Source organism: Pezoporus occidentalis, unplaced genomic scaffold (assembly GCF_034315485.1).
Source record: "Pezoporus occidentalis ecotype Australia unplaced genomic scaffold, CSIRO_AGI_Poc_V1 ctg93, whole genome shotgun sequence".
Lineage (NCBI taxonomy): Eukaryota > Metazoa > Chordata > Aves > Psittaciformes > Psittacidae > Pezoporus > Pezoporus occidentalis.
In genome coordinates this window covers 2,014,698-2,039,018 of record NW_026916294.1, presented here as the reverse complement: position 1 = coordinate 2,039,018, position 24,321 = coordinate 2,014,698, and the positions used below count along the sequence as shown (strand labels likewise).

The 24,321-nt window shown below is 40.5% G+C and overlaps 3 protein-coding genes across 8 annotated transcripts in view; 2 read left to right on the top strand and 1 right to left on the bottom strand.

Annotated features, from left to right (window-relative positions):
* The window catches only part of IARS2 (isoleucyl-tRNA synthetase 2, mitochondrial), a 31,363-nt gene extending 28,579 nt beyond the window's left edge, over window positions 1-2,784 (bottom strand). The window contains exons 1-2 of the mRNA XM_062605987.1: window positions 2,570-2,784; window positions 1,254-1,376 (exon numbers count right to left, since the gene is read on the bottom strand). Of these exons, the coding sequence (XP_062461971.1) occupies window positions 1,254-1,376; window positions 2,570-2,776 (330 nt within the window). The 5' untranslated portion in view covers window positions 2,777-2,784. The remainder of the gene's footprint in view (window positions 1-1,253; window positions 1,377-2,569) is intronic.
* A 403-nt stretch (window positions 2,785-3,187) lies between these two features.
* Window positions 3,188-13,378, top strand: BPNT1 (3'(2'), 5'-bisphosphate nucleotidase 1). The gene is made up of 9 exons (XM_062605989.1): window positions 3,188-3,208; window positions 7,082-7,206; window positions 7,835-7,939; window positions 8,152-8,259; window positions 8,724-8,772; window positions 9,721-9,812; window positions 10,771-10,968; window positions 11,719-11,824; window positions 13,172-13,378. Exons 2-9 carry the CDS (start codon window positions 7,090-7,092, stop codon window positions 13,318-13,320), a joined length of 924 nt encoding a protein of 307 aa, XP_062461973.1. The 5' UTR covers window positions 3,188-3,208; window positions 7,082-7,089; the 3' UTR covers window positions 13,321-13,378.
* A 2,820-nt stretch (window positions 13,379-16,198) lies between these two features.
* Window positions 16,199-24,321, top strand: part of EPRS1 (glutamyl-prolyl-tRNA synthetase 1) — a 38,301-nt gene continuing 30,178 nt past the window's right edge. For 5 of the 6 annotated variants that reach the window (XM_062605980.1, XM_062605978.1, XM_062605976.1 and 2 more), the window contains exons 1-4: window positions 16,200-16,347; window positions 18,744-18,828; window positions 21,914-22,013; window positions 23,897-24,053. In XM_062605980.1, the coding sequence (XP_062461964.1) occupies window positions 16,302-16,347; window positions 18,744-18,828; window positions 21,914-22,013; window positions 23,897-24,053 (388 nt within the window). In that variant the 5' untranslated portion in view covers window positions 16,200-16,301. Of the gene's footprint in view, window positions 16,348-18,743; window positions 18,829-21,913; window positions 22,014-23,896; window positions 24,054-24,321 lie in introns of all 6 variants that reach the window. The other variant, XM_062605975.1, reaches the window with a different exon arrangement.

Below are 24,321 nucleotides of genomic sequence, written 5' to 3'. Positions count from 1 at the left end.
GGAGGAAGCAGAGACAGGACACCTGACCCAAACTAGCCAAAAGGGTACCACAGCACATCATGCCCAGTATATAAACTGTAAGGAGTTGGCCAGGAGACACCGATCACTACTCACGGCAGACTTGGTGTTGAACGGTTGTATTGTGCACCACTTATTTGTTGTTTTTTTCCCTCTCTCTCTGTTATTTCTCTTTTCGTTATCAGTATTATATTACACCCTATTTTAATTATTAATCTCTTCTTATCTCAACCCATGAGTTTTAACCTTTTTTCCAATTCTCTTCCCATCCCACTGGCATCATGCTGCTGAGCTGCCAGCTGGGGTTAAACTACAATGGTGCAGTATAAATTTACATTTAAGACTATGTATTTGTGATTTTTCTTGCCCATCATTTTGTATTTTGGCAGAACCTCAGAGGACCCCTGATGAAGGGAATTTACATTCAGTATTGGTGAAAGATGCAGATTAAAAACCTGCAAGAACTGAAGCAAACAAATCCTACTTGTCATCATTTTTGAAACACTGAGCTGCATTTACAGGGTTGGCCTAGTGCATATTACTGCAGTCCGAGTTTTAGCACTAGTAGTATAAGCTGTGGGTCACATTTTAAGTCTTTCCCACTTTGCAGTGTATGCAATACAGATACTCTCAGGACTGAATCTAAATGTATCCAAACATATTTAGGAGTAATATTTCAAAGGTGAAATCTGTATTTTAAAAGCCATCAACACTTAGTTATTGTGGTTCCACTGAGGATAGCAAGATAAATTCAATGGAACAAATCTACAAAGTACTCGGAGGAAAAAAGAATAGCAAGACACAGCTCAACCATGCATTACAGTAACATTATTACATACACACATATAGAAATATACATTCACCCATGTGTCTACATGCTATACGTTCCATACACAAACTGTGCATTTAATACTGATTAGGAATGAATTACAGGCTGGTCTGTTTCTAAAGAGATGTCCTCTTTTGACTGAAATATCCAGCCTCATAAATGAACACTTGGAATATAGGTACATGTTCTCTTATGGTATCTGTATCGCCTTGGCATCATATGGCATCTACATAACCACATCATTTGCTTTTGAAAAGCTCCATCTACAAGAAAACTGAAGACTTAAAAGTGTTACTGATTTAACATTCCACTGATTCCCATTTCCATGGGAATGGAGAACACACAGCACATTATAAGACATGTTTACCACTTCAAAGCAGTACAGTGTGAACAAATAAATAGTTACTTTATTTAAAGCGTGGCCAACATGAGGGTCTCCATTGGCATAAGGTGGTCCATCATGCAGACAGAATTCCTGCTTCGTTTTCCTTTGCCTTTGCCATGAATACAGTTCTGAAAAACCACATTTCTGTAGAGACAATAAGAAAATACCTAAATCATCACTTCCTGAATTTTGGCTAGATCGTAAAACATGTAATAAAAGCAAACAAACAAGCATGAAGAGTTCACTTTTCTAACTCTGTAGCAGAAGACATTATTAGCTTAAAAGTATTAAAAAGCTCAAGACAGGCATAACACTAAGCCTAACATTATTATTCTTGCTCTCCACAACCAACAGGGTCATTACTCTTCCTCCAAACAAAACAGTAGCAAACCAGAGCGTACCCACCTGTACATCATAGACTGTTTTGGGCTGGCAAAGACCTTAAGACTTATCCAGCTCCAGCCACCTATGATGGGCAGGGACACCTTCCACTAGACCAGGTTGCTCCAAGGCCTACCTATCCTGGCCTTGGATGCTGCCAGGGATGGGGCAGCCACAGCTTCTCTGTGCACCCTTTGCCAGCACCTCAGCACCCTCACAGGGAAGAGCTTCTGTTTGTCTACTCCAAATCTACCCTCTGTCAGGTTAAAACTATTCCCCCTTGTCCATACCATTACAGGCCCTTGTAAAATGTCCCTCTCTATCTCTCTTGTTGGCCTCCTTTAGGTATTGGAAGCTGCTCTAAGGTCTCCTCAGAGCCTTTACTCCAAGCTGAACAATCCCAACTCTTATAACCTGTATTCATAGAAGAGGTGCTGCTAATTTTTGTTGTCCTTCCCTGGACTCGCTCCAACAGCTCCACCTCCCTCTTGTGCTGTCGGCCCAGAGCTGGCCAGGACTGCAGGGGGCGATCTACCCACAGCACAGTAGGGGGGCGGAATCCCCTCCCTCGACCTGCAGCTCATGCTGCCGGTGATGCAGCCCAGCACACGACTGATTTCTGGGCTACAAGCACACACTTCTGGCTCATGTTGAGCTCTCATCAACCAACGCCCCAAGTCCTTCTGCTCTCAATCCAGTCTCCGTCCAGCCTGTACTTGTGCTTACACATAAACAACTGAAGTCCTTCAACTTACTCTGACAGCCGACTGCAGATGGCCTGGATCTCACCTGAGGCAGCCCACACCTACAACTTACTGGCAGCAAAACCGGGCCCGTACAGTAACCTCAGCCAGCCACCTTCCCTCCTCCCCAGGGCCGAGCCTCCCTACTCCCCTCCATGAGCTGCTGCCGGGGCATGCCTCCCCCGGGGGACCCAGCCGCGGCCCCACCGCTACCTGCTGCGTTTCCAGCTCTGTCTCCGGCTGCAGCCGCCCGGGGAAGCGGCTGCGCGGCAACAGCACGGTGTCCCGGGACGGGGAATCCTGCTCCGCCGCGGGCTGCCGGCTCTCGGAGGCGGCGGGGCGCGCCCATCCCCAGGCGATTCGCGCTCGGGCCTGGGCCCGGGCCCGCGCCAGAGGCGGCGTCCGCCAGGCCCGGAACATCCTCGGTAGCTCCTACGACGTGCGCGGGGGAACACTTCCGCCTGCGCTACGGCACGAGATGGCGACAACAACGACGGGCCGCGGTAAAGGACATGCCACGGCGCAACGCGTTTTCCTCCACGCCTCGGAGGGCGGGCGAGAGCACTGGAGAAGGCGTCAGCCCTCCGCGGAGCCGGGAAGAGCTGGGGTGCTTCGGGCTTGGTTTGTAAAGACGCCTCCCTGACGCGATCGGAGCGAGCTCTGCCTGAAGCGGGCGGCGCCTGTGAGAGGTCTCGGCTGCTGCTGCGGCGGCGGCGCGGCCTGGACTCCTGTTCCCTCGGGGCAAAGGACTCACAAGAAGGGCTCCCGGCGGGCTCTGGGCCGCCGGACGCTGCCGGTGAGCGAAGGGGTGCTGGGGACGCTGCCGAGACGGAGAGTAGCACGGCCGAGACGGTGAGTTTGCTGGGTCTGCCGCTTGTGCAGCGTTGTGCAGTGCTTGCCTAAATGCATTGAGAGCGCGGCTCGGTAGCATGGCTGGTGTGCGGTGCGCTGCCCTGCCGCGGGTTACCGCCGGGAGCCCCCATCACAAGGGAATCAGGAACAGGCTTTAAAAAAGTAATGATTATTTTCAATACAAACTCAAAAGGCCTCTAAACACTTGGGTGAAATGAGGCAGCACTGCCCTTTTCCCCTAGAAGTTGCATTCCCACTCCGAGCCCTAGCCCGCTTCTGGGTAAATATAATTTCTTCACATTACACAGAGTGAAAAGTTTATCTTTTATGAAACGTGAGCCAAAGTCTATGGTAAAGGAATAGAGAGCTCTCATCACCTGGGCTTTGAAGAGTTCAGGGAAAGAAGCTCAGGCTCAGCCTGCTCACGCAAAAGCAAGCTCTGCATGCTGTCCAGTGCTCTGAGACATCCACCTTCTCCTTTCATTAGAGAAAACTGTTTGCAGAACATTGTTTTGGTTTTGAAATAATAGACAAATTTGATTTGAAGGATAGCTGCTGTGCAATCTTTGTAAACTGTACAGCCTTATAAGAGTCAAGCTTGTTTGTCCACAGCAAGCCATATATTCTTGGATGCGTTCATAGAATCAGGTATTAAGACCTTTAAGCTCATCAAGTCCGACCATTACCCCAGCACTGACAAAACCACCACTAAACCATGTCACTAAGGGCCTCATCTACACTGTTTTTGAGCGCTTCTGAGGATGGTGATTCCACCACTGCCCTGGGCAACCTGTTCCAATGCCTGAGCACCTTTCTGGGGAAGAAATTTTTCCTTATACCCAGTCTAAACCTCCCCTGGCACAGCTTGAGCCCTGTCACATGTTACTTGGAAGAAGAGAGCAGTCACCTCCTAGCTCCATCCTCCTTTCAGGGAGTTGTAGAGAGGGATAAGGCCCCCCCTGAGCCTTCTCCAGGCTAACCCCTCCCTCAGTTCCCTCAGCTGCTCCTCATCAGACTTGTCCTCCAGGCCCTTCACCAACTTGTGGAAGTAAGTATTAGACATTGCCCTCATCAGAAAGAGCCATAAACTTATAAATAGGCTACATAATTTGAGATAAAAAAGTTAGAGATGAGAAACTTATGGACAACTTACCTAACCAAGAAGGTCCAACACACCGGAAAATGTGCCACATAGGAGGTACAGCCCTGTAAAAATTTAAGTTGTCTTTTGCAGCAATAACGTACTTCACACTTCGTTAGTTAGTTACTATATATTTGGGAGGAGGGGTTGCTGAACCTCCCATTTTAGTTTCTCATAATCTTGTTTTTCATAAAATATTTAAATGTTAAGGTTTGCTTAAAAATTTCAGGTATAGGTTCACTACAGAAAGTATATTTGTTTGCTTTAAGAATGTCCAAGAAAACCGTGCCCAAGAAACATCTTGGGTTGAGCTTGAAGAACATAAGACAGTATTTTTGTACTGTTTTCTGAGAGTTTTTTTTAACTTATGAAATCATTAAATAAATCAAGCCTTTAAAATAATAAAGTTTAAACCTTACTTTACAAAGCAGGATCAAATGCATAATAAAAGGTCAAATGAGAAGCTGAGCATCAAAATCTTAATTATCCTTTTCTGAGCTCAATTCTTTAACCAAAACTTCCCATCTAATATGCTAATTTTTACTCTCTCTCAGAAGTTCTAATATTCCAGATATTTTCAGTATGGAATGAATTACATTCAACTTTCCTTCCCTTTAACTTGTTTCATATGATAGTGTATACTTAAAATAGTACCCGTCTCCCCGTGTGTTATGACACATATTTGCTTTACAATTTTCAATTGTTTGAGAGTTGCTTTTTGCTGTGGGTAGCATTTCAGAAATCTCCTTTGTAACCATTGTTACCAGTCAAAGATAGAGTACTTTGGGTACAGACCCTGGCTACTCTGCAGGACTCCAGAGAACTTTGCTCCCATCCATGAGCAGTAGGTCATAAAAACCAGTAGCAGCTATGCTTTTTGAATGTACTTACACAGTGACTCTTTTAGCTTCAAAGATCTTCCGGCTTTAGAGATACCCATACAGTGTTTGTAAAGTGCTGGAAAAATTCTTAAACCAGCTAAATTAGGGATTTTGGTACCTCTAACATGGCTGTTTGCTGTAAACTGTAAAGACATGAACTTGAGGTCCTGTCACTATCATCTACAGTAGCTAGCCTTATAACCTCCTTACATTATACTTTACTGAGTACACTATACTTGAGATTTCTCAAGCAAGAAAGGAAGGATATTGTCTAATAAACTACTAGTGCAACTTATGCAATACTTGCTGCAATTGCTGCAAATATTGGTTGTGAGGAAAGCCTAATACAGTCTTCTATGTGATGATTAATGAATCCCTCTGTATTCTTCTAGCTCTGTGCTCAAGAATTAAATTGGAAGTATATTGCATGTGTAAACCAAACCCAAAAAGCATGTAATCTACACAGACAGAAAGAATTGACAGGAAAAGCAACTAGCTCTGAATTTGAAAGACTGCAGCCTGGTGATCCATACTTCTTTTTCCTGAGGTAGAGAAAAGCTGGGAGGAATGGATGATTGTCAGCCTTTCACAAGTGATAGTTATTCTATTTGGGAACTGAAGGCACAGTGAATTGCACTGATGTGTGCTGTGGAACAGATGCAGAGGATTACAGTAGGAAGAACTACAGGACATGCAGTGCTGAGGGAAAAAATCATAGAATAGTTAGGGTTGGAAAGGACCTTAAGATCATCTAGTTCCAGCCCCCCTGCCATAGGCAGGGACACCTCACACTAACCCATGTCACCTAAGGCTCTATCCAGCCTGACCTTGAACACCGCCAGGGATGGAGCATTCACAACTTCCCTGGGCAACCCATTCCAGTGCCTCACCACCCTTACAGTAAAGAACTTCCTCCTTATATCCAATCTAAACTTTCCCTGTTTAAGTTTTAACCTGTTACCCCTTGTCCTATCACTACAGCCCCTAATGAAGAGTCCCTCCCCAGCATCCCTATAGGCCCCCTTCAGATACTGGAAGGCTGCTATGAGGTCTCCACACAGCCTTCTCTTCTCCAGGCTGAACAGCCCCAACTTTCTCAGCCTGTCTTCATATGGGAGATGCTCCAGTCCCCTGATCATCCTCATGGCCCTCCTCTGGACTTGTTCCAACAGTTCCATGTCTTTTTTATGTTGAGGAACCAGAACAGGAGAAGATGCAATAGATTTTCTTAGAGAAAGCAAGAGAAGTTAAATACTGAAAGGATGGTAAACTTTAGATGAACAGACTTCCACATACAAGTTTGCGATATCTGTGTATCATTAACCTAATTTGTGCCCACAATTAGGCCATCTACAAAAACCTGTTTTACATTTCAACCAATGGACTAGTAGTAGACTACACGTTTTCTAACATTTATGAATTTCTGTTGCTTTTCTTGTTTAATGTCAGATTTTATTTTAGTGAGAACTAGATTCTCTATCAGAGCATAGGTATTTGAAAACTTGTCTGAAGTAGCTTTATACATATTTAATGTATTTTTCAAAAAGTCAAAGCTCACTTCATTACTGCTCACTGGAAGTTACCCACAAACCCCCTTCTACTCAGCTCTAACTCTGTCTGTTTGGAATATTAACTAAAATATTTTCCTTATTGTCTTCTCTTGAAGAGAGAAACACACAAGAAGTGGTAAATGCTCCATCCTTGGCAGTGTTCAAGGCCAGGTTGAACAGAGCCTTGAGTGACATGGTCTAGTGTGACTCATCCCTGTGCATGGCAGGGGGGTGGAACCAGATGATCCTTTCCAACCCTAACTATTCTATGATTCTAAGTTTGCTTTTTGTTTCCTTTCAGCTTTCAGCATGGCTTCTCCAGCTCTGCTCATGCGTGTGGTCGCCTCTGCATATTCTGCTGCAGAAAAAGCTGCAACAATTGTTAGAAATGTAATGGCTGCAGGAGATCTGGGCATAGTGGAGAAGGTATAACTTTTACTTTGTTCTAATATAATTTCTCTTACTAATGCTAATTTAGATACAGGTCAAAGCGGTATTTTTGAAGATCATCAAATAAGGAAGGAAATACAGTCCTCACCTCTCCAATACAAGAAATATTCCTTATTAAAGGATTAAAAGAGCACTGGAGAAGTATCTTTTGACAGGTATTTCTAAAGAATGTTCAGACACTTAAAAGAAACACCACAGTTTTGTCCTGATTTTCTTAACAAAAAACAAGCTTTGGATAGCATGTTGGTTTTGCTTTTCCCTCGTATCTGTGATCACACCTATATTAATTTACTCTGTACATAGTGCAGTATTTGCACAAATACATATCAGTGCAACTGTACCATTGCATGAGAAGAACACAGCATCTAAATATTGTTCTGATATCACAGCAGTCTGTTTTAGCTTTGGGGTGTGCAGGGAAACTGTCTGTTTCAGTTTTTAGCCTGCCTCTCTCAGGATCATTTACTAGGTTGATGATTTATCTAATTAGACTTCCTTTTCATTATAAGGTAGATATTCAGCATGACATATGGGCCATTGTACAGCTGGGTTTTTTTGTTGCTGTTGCTTTGAAACATACAAATTCCCATCCATCCTTTTACAGACAGGAGCCAATGACTTGCAGACTAAAGCTGACCGACTGGTACAAATGAGCATTTGTGCTTCACTGGCACAGAAGTTTCCCAAGGTGACAATCATAGGAGAAGAAGTAAGTACCTAGTTTATTTCATACCGCAAGTTCAGTAACTTGCGGTAGAATCTGTTTGGCTAAGAAATAACCTATTAAAAATATTGGTATTCCATTTCACCTTTCCATTGCATTAGCTTTGTCAAGCAAGCCACAAGTAAATCCACAGTTCTAAGGCAAACTGAGGTTAGCCTAACATCTTTTTCCGATAATTCTAAGAATACTTTTGTTAGGAACTGCCTGGTGATGAGGTAACTGAGGAACTAATTGAATATGGTCACTGTGAAGAAATCCTGAAGAAAACTTGTCCTGCTCAGTACACAGGAATTAAAGAGGAAGAGGTAATGTGGTAACGCTATACATGTCTTCATATTTTACACTATGTTATATCACTTACTGATTTTAGCTAAGAATGTGTTAAGAAAAAGGTTATTCAAGTGTTGCAAGCTTTTCTTTTTGGTTGGAAAACTGAAATGTCATTATGAGAATCACACCTCCACAGCCAGAAATGCTGCATATTCCTGAGGTGCAATAGTGGGAAATGGACATTTGCTTCCTGCAACTTGTGATTCAAATTAATTTATCTACTTCAGACATAATAATGTCATTTCCATGTCAAGTTTAAGCCTTCGTACCTCTATAAAGATATTTGCTGAGAAGTTCTAGTCAGTTTTTAAGCTTTTTTGTGTACTTTTTCTGTATTTACTCCTGTAAGGAAATGAAAGTGCTAAAGTAAAATATATACTTTGCATGACAACTTCCATCATTTGTATTTGTTAATGTCCTTATTTTTGTATTTTTAAAGCTTGTAATATGGGTTGATCCCTTGGACGGAACCAAGGAGTACACTGAAGGTTGGCCTCTCCTTTAATTCTGTTGATTTAAACCAAAAAAGGAATGTAATAAAGTAGCATGCACATGTAGATAGTTATATGATAGGAGTTACACATGATATTGTTTCATAAGGCTGGTGTTGTTTCTTTACTGTGAGTTCTATGGATTTTTTCATCATTCCATTCAGTATTGAATATTCCTGATGGAGTACTGAATGCCCACCAGTTTTTATCATTTCGGGGAGCAAAGGGCTGCCTTTGATTGCTGGCAGATTTCCTTCAGCTTTAAGTCAAACTTACAATTTCACATATACTTTCAATTGAGGGGCTAAATCACACAGGAATGCCCTCAATCCTCCTCTTCAAACAACTCAAATACCAGAGCTGTATTTGTAGCCCTTTCAAAATAAAATATCTCGTTCAGATCATAATTCTTCTGAAACTGTTTTCAGCAAAGCCTAATTTGTGTCCTTAGAAATAGACCCTAAAATGAAGAAAACAAAAGAAAACCTCCAGAAACAATATGCTGAAACTTCTTGCTGCATTTTTTAGTTGATTAATGTGAAATCTTTTAGGCAGATTTTTTTCCCCTTTTCAGGAAGAGAGATGTACAATTGTCAACAAATTGTTAGTTTTGAATACCATTAAAGAAACCACACCACAATTAAAGAAGAATGTTATCATATACTTCCATTTAGCTGTATCTTTAAATTTCTTCCTCATTTTGTGTTAATTATAACATAGTTCTATTAAAAGAATTCTATGTGGGGCATTTTTTTTTTTTTGCAAACCTCAAGGGTAAATGACTAAAAAAGTTATATCAACCAGCTATTGCACCTGAAAATTCTGATTAGTATTTGCATTTTTAAGATACCACTCTGCGTATCAGGACATCTGTTGAAGGGGCTCTTTTTAAATATATATACTCTCTTTTAGAAGCATAACTACATTCATGTGATTTCTGTACAGGTCTCCTTGACCACGTAACGGTTCTTATTGGAATTGCTTATGGAGGCAAAGCAATAGCAGGAGTTATTAACCAGCCATATTACAACTATGAGGTATTAAATGCATTGATTTGTTTAAAAGCATTAGATGATTTCTGACTGTCTCTTCTAAGCCTTTTCTAATTAACACACTTTCAACTGAAAAGCAGCACATAGTGGACTTAATGCTGGATTACAAGGTGGTAGTTTTTTATTAAATATATATAATTTTGAATGTTGGTTTGCAGGAACTGAATCTCAGGGATCTACTAACAGCTATACTGAATCCTGAGGCTTGTGTAATATACGATATATTGAATATATGCTGTACATATTGCTAGAGTAAATACAGAGTACATGCTGTAAAATAAGTACAGATCAGTGGTTTTGGAGTCTTTGCTATAAACTCTCTAGTAAATCCACGCAGTAGGTGCATTTGTGAAATGTGGTAACTGCCATAAATCTGCAGCCCTGTAGTAAACCAAGTGTACCTGTCACTGACAGCTGGGTTAGAGTATATCATGCTAGGTTACAGGAATAAGTCCAGGATGGCCAACCTACAAGCATTTAAACATGTTTTGAGATTATATCTGTATTATGTGTGATGGGGAAAAAAGCACATGGCACAGCCTGATTAAACTCATTAGAATTTAAAGGAAAAGCTCTTGAGTTGATGTAATACATATCGTCAGCTGATTCCATATGTTCTGTGTAATATGTATGACAAAACATTTAAAATGACATGATATTTTCAGTTACAGATTGTGCCTGAAGTACAGAAATATACAAATATTAACATCAGTCATTGGAGGCAGAATGTAATGCACCACAATGTCACAGATAAGAAAAGGGTAAACAATGTCCTTGCCTTAAGAGCCAATTACTCTGAGCTCTAGAGTAGTTTAAATGTATAACCTAGTATTAGTATTACACTCCCTGATATGCAGATATCTCTAAGTACTCCTTCCATTTGAGCTTTAAATGCTGATCACTGTGATTAACCGTCACCTGGACCTGTGTACCTTTTCTGTAGGCAGGACCTGACGCTGTGCTAGGACGGACAATCTGGGGAGTCCTAGGCATAGGTGCCTTTGGATTTCAGCTCACAGAAGCACCTGCTGGGAAACACATCATTGTTACCACCCGTTCTCACAGCAGTGCCCTGGTAAACGAATGCATCAGTGCTTTGAATCCAGACAGTGTCATCAGAGTTGGAGGAGCAGGAAACAAGGTATAAAAGCTATAAATCTTTTCTTATTACTGGGAGGTGGTACCTTTGGGAAAAAAAAAGAATTTTTAAAGAAATCACTTACTTGCATAAATGTACAGGAGATTTCCTCCTCCTTTCCCAGCACAACTTCTCTTCCTAGCATTCAGTGTGCTGTGAGGTAGAGAGAATTTGGTCCAGGTATATTGATAACAGTGGCCATGCTGGTAATAGCTCAGGTCCGTCTTGCCCTGTATTTTGTTTCTAGGGGCGAAAATAAAAAGTTGTAATGAAGACTAAACGGGAATTCAGTTTAATTACAGCTATTAGACATTTCCTCTCATTCATGTTAATACAGTTTTGGTTCCAACTATCTAGCAGCTTATATGAAAGGATAAACATAAAAGCACTCAGTGATATTTCCTTTGCAGAACTTCTCTGCATGCAGGGAATACCCATTTGCTACAGTTTTTAAAGCTTTTTTTTTGTCATGGCTGTCAAAACCAGACTCTCTTCTGAAACTAAGATCAGATTTTCATCTACTAGACTGTATTCATAACAATCCAAAATAGATCACTTAGAATGGTAATACACTATAGCTTTCTAAATCTTAATATAATTTCTTGTAATATTGGAAAGGAAATGGCTAATATTCCTTTTCTGAGAGTTAAGTACATTAATAAACTGATCTAATCCCTGTTTGCTGGTGTTAGTTTTACCCAATTCTAAATGCCTAGATCCTTTGCAATGATTGCCACTCTCTATTCCTAACAGGTCATTCAGCTTATAGAAGGCAAGGCATCTGCTTATGTATTTGCAAGTCCTGGGTGCAAGAAATGGGATACATGTGCACCGGAAGCTATTCTACATGCTGTGGGAGGTAAGTTAATATCATTCAAAATTCTAAGATAAGTGAAATGTAGTTTAAAGTTACTTACGTTTTTCATAGGGAAAAAAAAAAGCCCTCTGAAATCAACAGTAGCTCCAAAGGGATAGGCCAAAATAAATGGCTTTTTTCTGTTGGCTACTATTTCACAGTAAAATCACACTGTCCTAAGTGCATGTAGTAGGCTAGCATTAGTAACATATTATGTAATACGTGGACAGAGAATTCTTTAAAACAACAAAAATAGGCCAAACAATGCAGTTGTTCCTTTGAGTCATTCACCAGGGATTGTAGTCATAGGACAAGGGGTAGTGGGTTTAAAATTAAACAGGGGAGATTTGGGTAAGATGCAAGAAAGAAGTTCTTTACTGTGAGGTTGCTGAGGCACTGGATCAGGCTGCCCAGGGAAGTGGTAAATGCTCTATCCCCAGCAGTGCCAGGTTGGGCAGGGCCTTGGGCATCATGGTCTAGTGTGAGGTTTCCCTGCCCATGGCAGGGAGGTTGGAACTGACAATCTTAAGGTACTTTCCAACCCAAACCATTTTATGATTCTGTGTAATTCAGTAAAATTAGTGGTGTCCAGCCAACATAAGCCACTTCACCTTTCTAGGGAGGAAGAGATTAGAGGAGTTATGAAAAGTCTCACTGACAAGAACTTGAATATAAGTATTATTATATTTTTTTCTGCTGTTCATGCTGATAAATGGGGTTTAATCTCCTAAATTGTCAAGCAATGATAACTGGCTTTGTAATGACATTATCTGCAGTCTCTAGTGTTGATAATTGAGATAGCTTTAAACAGGTTAGCTCAGGCACAAAAACCCCAATTAATCTGGGGCAGCATAGGACTGTATTTAGCCTCCTTGTTACTTAGGTATGTCATGGTTAAATTAGCTTGCATAAAGATCACTGTTGGTCTTGCTAAGTGATTTCTAGAAACTTGTTTAAAACCAGCTAAGGTATTTCTATATTATGTTAGTTTGTTGTATAGGCTTACCCTGGCTTTTACTTTATTACAAGATACTTCTTTCTTTCCTGTCAATAGCAAATGTAAAAACTATTCAGGAAGCATTTTAGTTAATCCATAAGAGAGAGGTTTTCCTGAAACACAAGGAATGTAAATGTTACTGAAAGAAAATAAAACCATTAGTTATTTGATTTCAGTCAGTACAAAACTGTTGCACTTAAACTGGGAGCAAAGATATTTCACATCTGAAGACAGGCATGTGTACAACAAAGACTGGTTTTTTAGTTGTATCACTTGTACTAATTAAGTAGATTCTCTCTCTCCAACTCTTGTTTGCTGATTTTATATTTTTTTTTTCTTTTTTTTTTTTTCAGGCAAGATAACTGATATCCATGGAAATTCATTTCAGTATAACAAGGAAGTGAAACACATGAATTCTGCTGGGGTCCTTGCTGCTTTGAGAAATTATGACTATTATGCCAGTCGTATTCCCAACACTGTTAAACAATCCCTTGTGCCTTGAATTAATAAAACATCTTTACTTGGCCTGGCAGGCTGAGAAAGCGAGCTTGGAGAAGAAAGCGAGCTTGGAGAAGAAAGCGAGATGATAACTGAGCCTGAAATACTGTTTTAGAGAGTTTGAACTGCATTCTTACATTAAGGTGTTCAATAATTTCAAATTGCACACAGAATCGATATGTGTATGTTGGATCAGATTGTTTTGCTGTGTTTAGCAGAAAACATCAAACAGTCACATTTCTTGAACCATCCTTTGGCAGTATTTGTTCTTCATTACTGTGTTTAACATACTGCTGATCATAACAGTAGAGTCCAAAAATCATCTTAATAGTCAGGGCACAAAATCATGTTAAGTCATTTTCCTGATGTTGTTCAATGTTTTTTGTTGTATGTAGTCAACAAGAGTTTATTAAGTACAAATGGACTAAGAATCTGCCTGGATGGATTAGCCCATTTATTATAAAATTCACAGTTTTGATTCTTAGAAGTGAATCTTTGAATTTTCTGATCTGTACTTGGTTTTGGGATGGCAGAGATTGCTGTTTGTGGAGAGCTGGGGTGTCAGTTTTGCAGAAGCCAAGACCAGTCCAGCTGGACCTCTTAACATCTCAAATAGAGGTTCCTGGATCACTGGATCCATTTGGGATCAGTGAAGCATTAATACAGCAGAGTTCAGGACACCTCAACTGAGGAGAACCCAAGGAAACTGCAATGGGGAGAGGAGTTCCCAGCACCTCTCTGATGATTTGGAATGCCTCTCTTGGGGTCTGTGTCATCTCAGTCTTGGAGAGCATCCTAGGTCGCTTTGTCATACACAGGGACAACTTAAATGCCAGAACTCAAGATTTTTTATATGCAGGTGCCTTTCCAACAGCCCCAAGAGCTGAGGAACCCGACACTACCACGTCTTTGTCCTGTGGAATGTCAGCACATTAGGGAAGGAGAGAGACCAGATGACAAGATCACCTAAAATGAACTTACAAATTGGAGAGCCTGTTTCAGTCAGCTTTCCCATAGGTATGGGAGTTAGGAAAGCAGGATTCAACTGTTCAGTCTGCGTGAACACAAAAGAGAGTAAGTAGTAAATTACATATGACTAACTAACAGTGGCAACCTTGGCCAAAACAGATGATGTCTCCTCAAGCTGAATTTAGGACTCTGGAGTATTTTGAACCAGTGGAGCCCCTGCGTACTTTGTTTTCTTCACATTTTGTGACCCAAATCCTTCAGTGAGTACAAGTTGCTTCTTTCTCCTTTCATCACACATGGTATTTTAGTAAACTCCAGTTTACTTAGAGTCCTTAGATTACATCCTTTCCTCACAGTAGGTTAACACCAGTGTGACTTCAGTGGCTTAAACCTGGCTTTATTTCCAGCAAGCATCTCTTGCTAGAGCATTCTCTGTCTCCCCATGTTCATGCATGGAAAAGGATCTAAGGAAGCACTTTCCTTAGTGAGGTCAGCTTATCATAATGTTTACAGATCAGTTAGCAAGATTACCACTTACTGCATTCTATTATCAGCCAGTCCATAATGCTATAATGACACTGTATTAAAGCTGCATATATATAGAAACAACACATGCATGTAATCCTTTCGTCTACAGTTTCACCTTTCTTCTCCTTTCTCAAGCTCATGACTAGTAAGAACATGCAACAGAAATTCAGCCTGCTTTAATTAGAGCCTTCACATTTTGCCCCATTATAAGTTTAATCATTCCACATACAAAATTAACATCATTTCACTGCCTCAGTTATATATAATTCTTACCCCTACCTTCTGCAGGACTTTTGGATGTGCATGCTTTAGTATTCATATAAAAATCTGCATGTGAATTTGTAAAGCACATTAACACAAAACATAGAAAAACTTAAGACAACTCAAAGCCTGCTTAATAAACCTTTCCATAGAACATTAAAATACAAATCGCAGAACTCACTGTTAGCAATTTCATCTGTTTCTTTATCCTTATTTTCATCTGAAACTTGCTATATGCTTGAAAATTTCCTTTGTATAAGCTTCTCTCTAATTCTGCTGTGATTTATTGCTCTGCTCCTTTACAGTTACCTTAGTGGGAGTAAAACACACAAAGCATACACCAGCTTCTACCTGATGTATAAAAATGCTTATGTATGGAACCGCTTTCCATACTTACACAAAGTGTAAAACTGCTAACACAAGCAAGCACTGAGGGAAGTTGGGATAAAAGCCAGCACATAAGACACAGTCATGCTCTGGCTATACCACTACACCCACTGCACAAAACAGCACCAGTTCACCAATCAAGCATTTGATAATGTCTCTAGCAGCACATGAGGTGCTGTAATACCATCTATAAATTAGACGGGGGCGGGGGGGGAACACTGCATTGTCCTTGCAACAATGTGAACTTGAGTCTGCGTCCTGTGAAGAGAAAAATTGCTGACACAGCACTTCAGCAATTCATTCCAAGACTAGCTTGGGCCACACCGCAAAATCCACGTTTACGAGGAGCATAGCAAGTAACAGTCTTAACTAAACAGACTGCTAAACCACCGCACCACATGTGTCGGTATACGTGCGCCGCTTGATCTACTTGTGTCATTACCGACAGAAAAACGACGGAAGCTCTCCCTACAGCCACCGCCACACATCTACCTCAGGTTTACGGTGAGCTCCTGCAAAGCTCTAGGGAAGCCTTTGCCTGAGCGAATCGCCGGCACCCAACCCTACAGAGGCCTACAACAAGGCGAGAGATGAGGCAGCCTCCACACAACACCCAGGCTTCCCACTCAACTCCAGCCTCCCCATCTCCTTCGGACTGACCCCACTATTACAGAGGCCCAGATCAAACCCTCTCCGCCTCACACCCCGCCACCGGAAGTGGCTCCGCGCGGCCCCGCCCCTCGGCTGCGGGCGGGACCAGCCGAGCCGGCGCTTGTCTTGCTGGCGCGGCCGCGCGTCCCGCCTCAGCCTCTGCCGTGGTTCCGGCGTCGTGTCGGCGGGATGGCGACGCTGAGCCTCACCGTCAACGCGAGCAGCCCTCCGCTCGGTGAGTGCCGGGCGCACCCCGCTCCTCCCGCTGTGCTGGGTGGTGCTGTGGCGGCGTGCTGTCCCTTCGTGGGGTTGCTGTGTTGCATCATGCGCGTGTGGGGACGGGTGAGGGGGGGCCCTTGTTCGTCCTGCCCTCTGCGGCCCGGCTAGCTCGGGGCCGTGTGCCCCCTCCGGCCTCGGCAGCGGGGGAGACGGCTGATGTGCCTTAGGGTTTCGGGACGAGCCCGCCTTGCTGAGGTGGGGCGCAGGCCGGTGGTGTGACAGTCACGGCGCCGTCGGTCCCGCCGCTGCTTGAGGTGCTGAGGAGGCGCCGGCCGCGTGTCGTGCTCCGCAGCGCCCGCTCGGCCCCGGTCTGCAGGCACCGGGCAGGGCAGGTCCTGCCGCCCTCCGGCGGCTGCTCCACCGGGTTGCTTTGCACTTAGGCTAAAGAAACTGAGTCATAGGTGGACCCCTCAGGTGAGTTAGCGCGCTGAGGATGCGGTTTCAAGGCAGCCCGAATTCAGATTGTTTGTGAGCTCTGCCTAACTATGTTTCCTTGTCAGTTCTAACCTGCTGCTAAAATTTGGCTCGTCTGGGGAGCTAGCTCAGAGTCTCACTGCAAAATCTTGCTGTTTCACTTGCTTCTTGCCCTTCGGTGTTATTTTGCCTTTACAAACCTGAGAACCTCCTCCATTGCGCACAGCCTTTTATATGTCTTTCATACTTCTTTTCCATTCTAATTATTCAGAATATATTTTCTTCACATTCTTCATCTCAGTTTATTGATTTCTTTTTCACGCTGTTATTCCTAAATGCATTTCAGAGTTGAATGCAACTTGTGTAGCTATTGTTTTAAGGTATAATATACAAGTTTTAAATAATGTTTCTCCTGATACTTATTTATAACAATTTGTTAGAAAAGATATGATGCAATATGGGCTGATTAACACAGATTTAGGGAGGCTTTGGAGGATTCTTATCTCTTGATAACTGGTGAGTGGCACTAGAGATGTAATTCAGGAGATCACATAATTATTTTAGAACTATTACAGAGGAAACACTTCAGTAAACATTTGTATTGAGAAGACAAGCACACTCATCCTGCTCATTCCTGCTTTGTACTATTCATCTGCTATGCACTGGGAAAAGTGTAGTCGCTGTTAGTATTAATTGCATGGCTTGGTACTCATAATGCTTTTCATCTTCAAAGTATTTCCATGCGTGTTATTAAAATACTTGCATATCTTACACACATATTGCGCAAGGGATGTCATCCTGACTTCTACAGGTAACTGATGGGGTGAAGAACCTTGACTTACTGTTGATAAAAGTTTAAGGATACAAGAAGGGTCTGCAGCTGAGCAGAGGTGAGAGCTAGGGAATTCCTAGCTCCAGTGCTTTGTATTTAGGACAGCGTATTAATAGCTTACATCATCTGCCTTGGGTAGTCTGGGTGTTGTTCTAGGGAAGATGAAGCGCACAGCACACTGTGAGCACTATAAAAGGTTAGATGCCTTTCAAGACCTACAATATAGTCCTTTGGCTAGGTTAATTTAAGTAATACTTGCCTATGCAAAAACTTTCTGTCTTTGTGCATGCTTCTAAGCAAAGCAAAAGAACACAAGCTCCTTTACTTATGCTCAGTAAGCTGAATCTGGACCAGAGCCAATCCAGAAATACAGCCAAGTGAGCTCAGTGCTTTGTTTGAGCAACTGTGTCATTCTATAGATCATTGAGATCAGAGCAGGTTTGCATCAAGGCACTTTGAATATTAGCAGAGCTATCCAGTTGACAATGTAGCCTAAAAACTTCAAAAAAGTCTTTTATTTCCTATAGACCACCTCTTACTCTCCCTGCTGAACTGCTTACTCTGAAAACCGTGTATAAGTTTCCTGCACTTTTAGGTGGATAGGGTTTCTTCATTTTGAATGGCTAATCTTTTCATAAACATTAAATCAGGTTAAAAATAGTCTTGTCCTTGTTCAGAAAGTACTGGCATATTCAGTAATTGATCTCCTTTGATGCATATGTCAGGGCTAGGATGGAGTACATTACTATGCTGTTCAGTAATTTAAACCAGTTTGATTATGCTCCCCACCTATAGTGGGGGACCAGCACTGATTTTTACAATACCCTTAGGAAGCAAAGTGTATTGCTGCTAACACTTGCTGAGCTCACTGCAGGTTACTGAATGCTGGACATTATCAATTTGAAGCTGTAAGGATTGCCAAGAGTAAGAAGCCTCTTGCATATGAGACTGAACATTAATTTCTTTCCTGGACAATCTTACTTGAAGGAGTCAGTTTGGTCACCTGGTCCTATTTAATAAGAAATGTAATTGTTTTATTGCTATGATGAAAGATATCTTTTCTGGAAGAAAGTTCAGTATCATTTTCTCATGTGTTATTTTTAAAGGAGCTCTGCTGACAGTGGAGCATGTGAAGAATGATGTTGAAATTGCAGTGGAAGAAGGCAAAGAAACCATCCTCTGTGTGTCTGAGTAAGTGACTTTGCATCTCTCCTTCCAGCTTTGGGTCAGCAATTTTAGAAATCACATGGTGTAACATTGACCGTAACCTTTACAGGTAGGAGGAAGAGAAGAATACAGTTCTGTTCATCACTGCATCACTGATGCCTCTTTGTAGCACAGGCAAAACATTTACAATATATTCCAAACTTGACCTTTATGGAAAAAGCTTTGGTATTTTTATTTGCATGCACTTATATCTAATCATTTATGCTGTACCAGTCACTTTATTGTTTAGGTATTTGGCTTTTTGAGATGCCATGGTTTATCAAAAGCAAAGCCATTTTATGTCAGGCGTAAAATGTTAGACTGGTATATCCAAGATTCCTTGGACCTTGTACATGTGTGCTGCAATGGCTGTCAAAGGTTTATATGGCACTATTTTGGGCTCACTGCTGCATTTAAGTGAAGGCATGGTGTTATCTCAGAAAAGTGCTAATTCACTACACCATGCCATCCATTTGCATCCTGTAGAAAGAATTTTGGAAAGTGTTTTGGAAATCCATTGTCTCCTTCTAAAAATACTCTGCCATTGGAATAAATATTTTCAGATTGGGCACAAATGTTGGTTTTAGGATCTGAGTAGGATCATACATAGATCAGAAATGCAGGACTAATGCTGTTAATTTTGGGAAGCTGCATTGTCATCTTACCTTCCATGAAGTAAAATACCTGGATAGCAAGAGGAAATGTATCTTAAGTAACATTGACCTATCAGTAGAAATTTCTGATGTCTAGTATCTCCAGTAAAGTATGTATTTTGACCCATAAACATTGCATTCCTGACTTAAAGTGTTGAAGCTATGATGAGTTTGCAATTAGTGATCATAAGTGTAAGCTTTTAATCATGATTGTCAGCAGTTCGGTTCTTTCAAAAAACAAACTTGCATTTTATGACCTATTTCAGTAGATGCATCATAAATTGGTATTCCTGAATATCTGTAGAATGGTTACAAGTGCAGCATGGTATTTTTATGTTGTGTTGCAGAGCTCTTGACCTGATCCTCATGAATTAACACTAAGCTTTTTTCACTGTCTTCTAACCTTAGGGGAAAGAGCTTGTCACTGTGTCCATATTTCTGCAAAAAAGCAAAGTAGAAGATGATTCACAGTCTTCAGTCATAATGATTGTTTTACTGGTGCAGATATTGCTTTCTTAAATGCAGTATCTGGACATTGGACTTGAACTCTGTTTAAAATGTTAGACTTGAACTCAAATATGAGTTAATTCTTGCTGCAGTAGCTGTTTTTATGTCTAGTGCTCTCGTTGAATTTGTGATTTTTTTTTTTTTTTTTGGATTGAAGCAAGAGAAATGTGGCAGATTATATTGGGACTCAGCTGCTACAGCATTAATAATTTCAGGGTGTGCTATGCATATGTGGAACACAACTTACATAATGATAATTAATTGGATATTTTTTAGTTGCATGAGATTTCACCCTGAAACAGTCTTAGTTTTGGTTTCATTTTCCTTTCACATTTTAGGCAGTGTGTGTATAAATATACCAGAATATAATACATGTACACTCTTGTGACATACGGGGATGACCTTGGAATAATACAGATTCATGAACTTGGCTTTGAAATGTTATGTTATTAAATAATTTCATATTGCCATGTCTTCTTCCCATTGTATTGCAGAAACAGGTATTTTAGCTGTAATGGAAGTTGTCAGAAATGTAAAGCGAAAGCTCCTCCTCTGCACTTTGGTAATGTGTGGTTAATATCTAGAGTCATGGTTCCATTGGATGGAATTTTTTGTGTTAGTGTCCTCTTATCCCTGGTGTTGAATTATGTTAAAGAAGTTATTCCAAACCTTAATATTGTATTAATTCTCTCTTGCTCGGTTGCACAATCATTAAAAAAATTGATTCTCTATTTTAAAGTCTGTTTAAAGTGTATATGTAACTTGAGAAGCATCAGCTGAACTCTTATCTCAGCTAATGCTTTTGCTAAATGGATTTCATGGCATCAATTCTGCTGAAACTGTCTTATTTTTGGCATGACTTGAAATTCATTTGGGATGTTTTAGCCTCTGATTTAACTTTTTTTTTTTTTTTTTTCCAGGAAAACATTAGTTCTAATGGCTTGAACAAGAGAGAACATTTCATTTGCTATTCTTCTAGGTTATATTTTGAAGTGCAGTTAAAATCTGGTGACAAACTTTTCACTCACTAGCTAAAACTTGGCTGTCAACTAGTTCTCTGGAAAGTTGAGCACTAATTTGAGATTATGAATTTTATTTTAAAGGTTTTTTTTTTAAGCTTTTGCTTTGGTAAATCTTAATGAAAATGTTCCTATTTATCTTAGATTAATTTGAAGCTAGATTTCTATCAGTCTGCAGTCTTTGTAATGCTGTATGTGAGGTAGAAAAGGGAGATTAGAACACAGAAAATAGTATACTCTTTGGAGGTCCTTCTGCTTCCAGATCTATTGAGAAGGAAAAAAAAAATCAAAGTAGTCTGTTATCTAGAGAAGACTGAGTAAAAAACAAATACAGACAGCCAAGTTTCTTCAGCAGGGGATAGTCTCTGTGAAGTGTGAATTGAGTGAAGTGAGTAACAAAGTAATAGGTTTTTTTGTCCTGATAATAGCCCTTAAACCCTTTTTGGAAACCTCTTGATTCGTCTATAGATTCTTGAGGAACTCTTCAAAGTCATCCTTCTTGTGTGAAAGGAAAACAAATATTGATCTAACTCCATATGTTCTGGAAAATATATAGCTCAGGGGAAAATATGTAGCTCAGGTTGTACTTGCGCATTCTGTCAGATGTGGAGAGTGCGTTTTATTCTTTGAAAGAGTAATAATTTTTTTTCCTTTAATTTCTGTTTATCTAAAAAATTGCTTTATGTTTAGAAGGTTATTGTTCCATCTGGTGGTAAAAAAGCAAGGACTGGTGCATTTGCTAGATACTTTTTTTTTCTGGTGACCTGGTACCTGTTGGTTCACCCAGAAACTATTTTGCTTTGCTTTACACATGTTTCAACTATGTGCAATTAAACTTGAACTGGAGGTAGTAATTTAACATACCTTTATCTTGCCTCTTTCTTTTTTTAGTCAGGTTTCATTTACTGATGTGAATTCAATAGCTCGTTACCTGGCTAGAGTTGCTGGTTCTGCTGGGTTGTACGGCTCAAATCTGTTGGAACACACTGAGGTGAGACGGAATTGTGCCTGTTTTTTTGTTGTTTTTTTTTTTTTTTCTTTTTATCCTCCTTTGGTCTGTGAGCAAAGTTTTTGGTTTCTTTGTTTTGTTTCTGTTCTGGAACTTGTATGTATTGTTCTGCATTTTATTGTTAGACTGAGGTTCCAACTGTGTGCGACACTGAGGATTTTGTTTTCTTAAGCTTGCTGCTTCTTGTACAGAAGAATTGTAAATCTGAGCTTTGAAAGGGTTGCCCTTATCCTGCCCCTACAACCACAACTCTGAACCTGACAGTTTAATAACAAAATAATTCAGGCTGGAATGGGAACATTTACAATGTTCCGTCTTCCCTTTCCTCAGCTCTCATCATCATCATCTTCATCAGTTGCTACCTTGTGACACTTCAGTGTAACACCAAGGAACAATATATGATATTGAAATGCTGAATTAGTTTTTACTGTGGACAAAGCCCAGTCCCCAATTTCATTCAGTGAAATGTGTCAGGACATTGCCACATAGATGGAATGTTCCCTTCTGTGAAGTCCTGTATTCCATAGTGCTTCCCTCCTGGTGCCATGAGAGCACCACAGTTTTTGTGCTAGAGAGAGATCTTTTCTATATTCCTCACTAACACAGATTACAAGAAGTTATTAGGAACTATGGGTATTATATGAAATGAGAGGGAATTCCTCTGGAGTCCAGCTCAGAATAATTGTGCTAAATTTTGAGTTGGTTGCTGAAGCTAGCACATAAATTGAAATTTATTTCCTGTGAAATATGGGGAGGGACTGAAGGACTTGATTCTGCTCTTTTCCACAGCTACTTGAAGCTAGTAGTAATCATGCTTCAACCCTTATAGCTGTTTTTAAGAGAAGTGTTTTCTTAGTCTATTGTCTTAGTATATTGCTCGTAAGGCATTTGAAAAGTTGTAGGCTATCTTGAGGCTATTTAAACTCTCTGACCAAAGCCCTTGTTTTTAAGTTAAGCTGAGACCTCTGCAAACACTCTTTCAAGATTGATATTTCTAATAAAATACTACTTTTCACTTCTGCGTCTTTCAAAAATAATGTTGTGCTTTGAGAAGTACAGTGACAACTGCACTTGTAGTACAAATGTTGTGGAGCGTAACTGCAAATGACTGAACTGAATTCTGTGGTGGTGTAATTACATCTGTGCCTGCCACGTCAGCTCAGATATTGGAAGGATTCCTGATGCAGTTTACAGAACACTTGCACATGAAATAAGGACAGAGGACTGGAAGAGAAACTTGGTCTCTTACAGGATTGAGGGATTCAGTTTATAGACAGGGCTACATTATTAACCAAGGGCCTGATTAGTGTGGGTTTTCTTTATGTGCCAAAATGTTTTTTTTTTTCTTTTTTATGGGAGAGCACAGTTTTATGGGAGAGGGGGGAGGGATTTCATTTCTTCAAATCTTAAAGGAGATGAGGCAGGGAAGATAGGGACTGAGGTGAAAATGGCATACTTATCCTGTAGTAGTACCAGGAAGTTCAAGTAGGTCACAAATGCGGTAACTAAATATTTGAAGGATAATGATAACTATTATGTACTGTGTGTGATAAATAAGTATGTTAGAACTGCTGATTATTTTTACCAGTGGGAATAGCTTTAGTGAAGTCAGTATTTTATGAAGTTTGAATACAACCTCAAGGAATAAAATTAATCTGTTAATATAGTACTGGATGAATGTTTCAGTATATTTTATTTTAAATGCTCTTTAAGTATATATTATGATTATTGTCCAATACTTAATGCTTATATTCCAGTTAATATTTTCTGTTCAGCTGATAAATGAATTGTTTATTACTTCATTTCTTTAACAAGCTTTCTTATCCCATTAGTAACTTTGACTGTCTTTTGTCCGTTAAAACTAGATTGACCATTGGCTGGAGTTCAGTGCTACGAAGTTAGCTGCTGCCAAACAGTTTCCTTCAGCAGTCCAAGAGCTCAACCACTCTCTGTCTCTAAGAACGTACTTGGTCGGAAACTCTCTGAGTCTTGCAGATCTGTGTGTGTGGGCTGTACTAAAAGGTATCAGTAAGATTGTCTTTTTATTACCTGGTACCTAAATGTGAAAATTTGCTATGGCCCGAAATTTTGGATTAAAAGTTTAAATTATCTTGTAATGCAGAGTAAAATTACATACAGACTTTTCAATGACTTTATTTTTAGTAGAGAAAGTTTCTTCGGTGTTTAGTTTGAGTTATTGAAAGAGGTATATATTACTCTGCGAAGTACCCTTCAGAGGTTAAAAGAACCTTTATGATCTGTTTTTATGGCTTTTCTTTTTATATTCTTA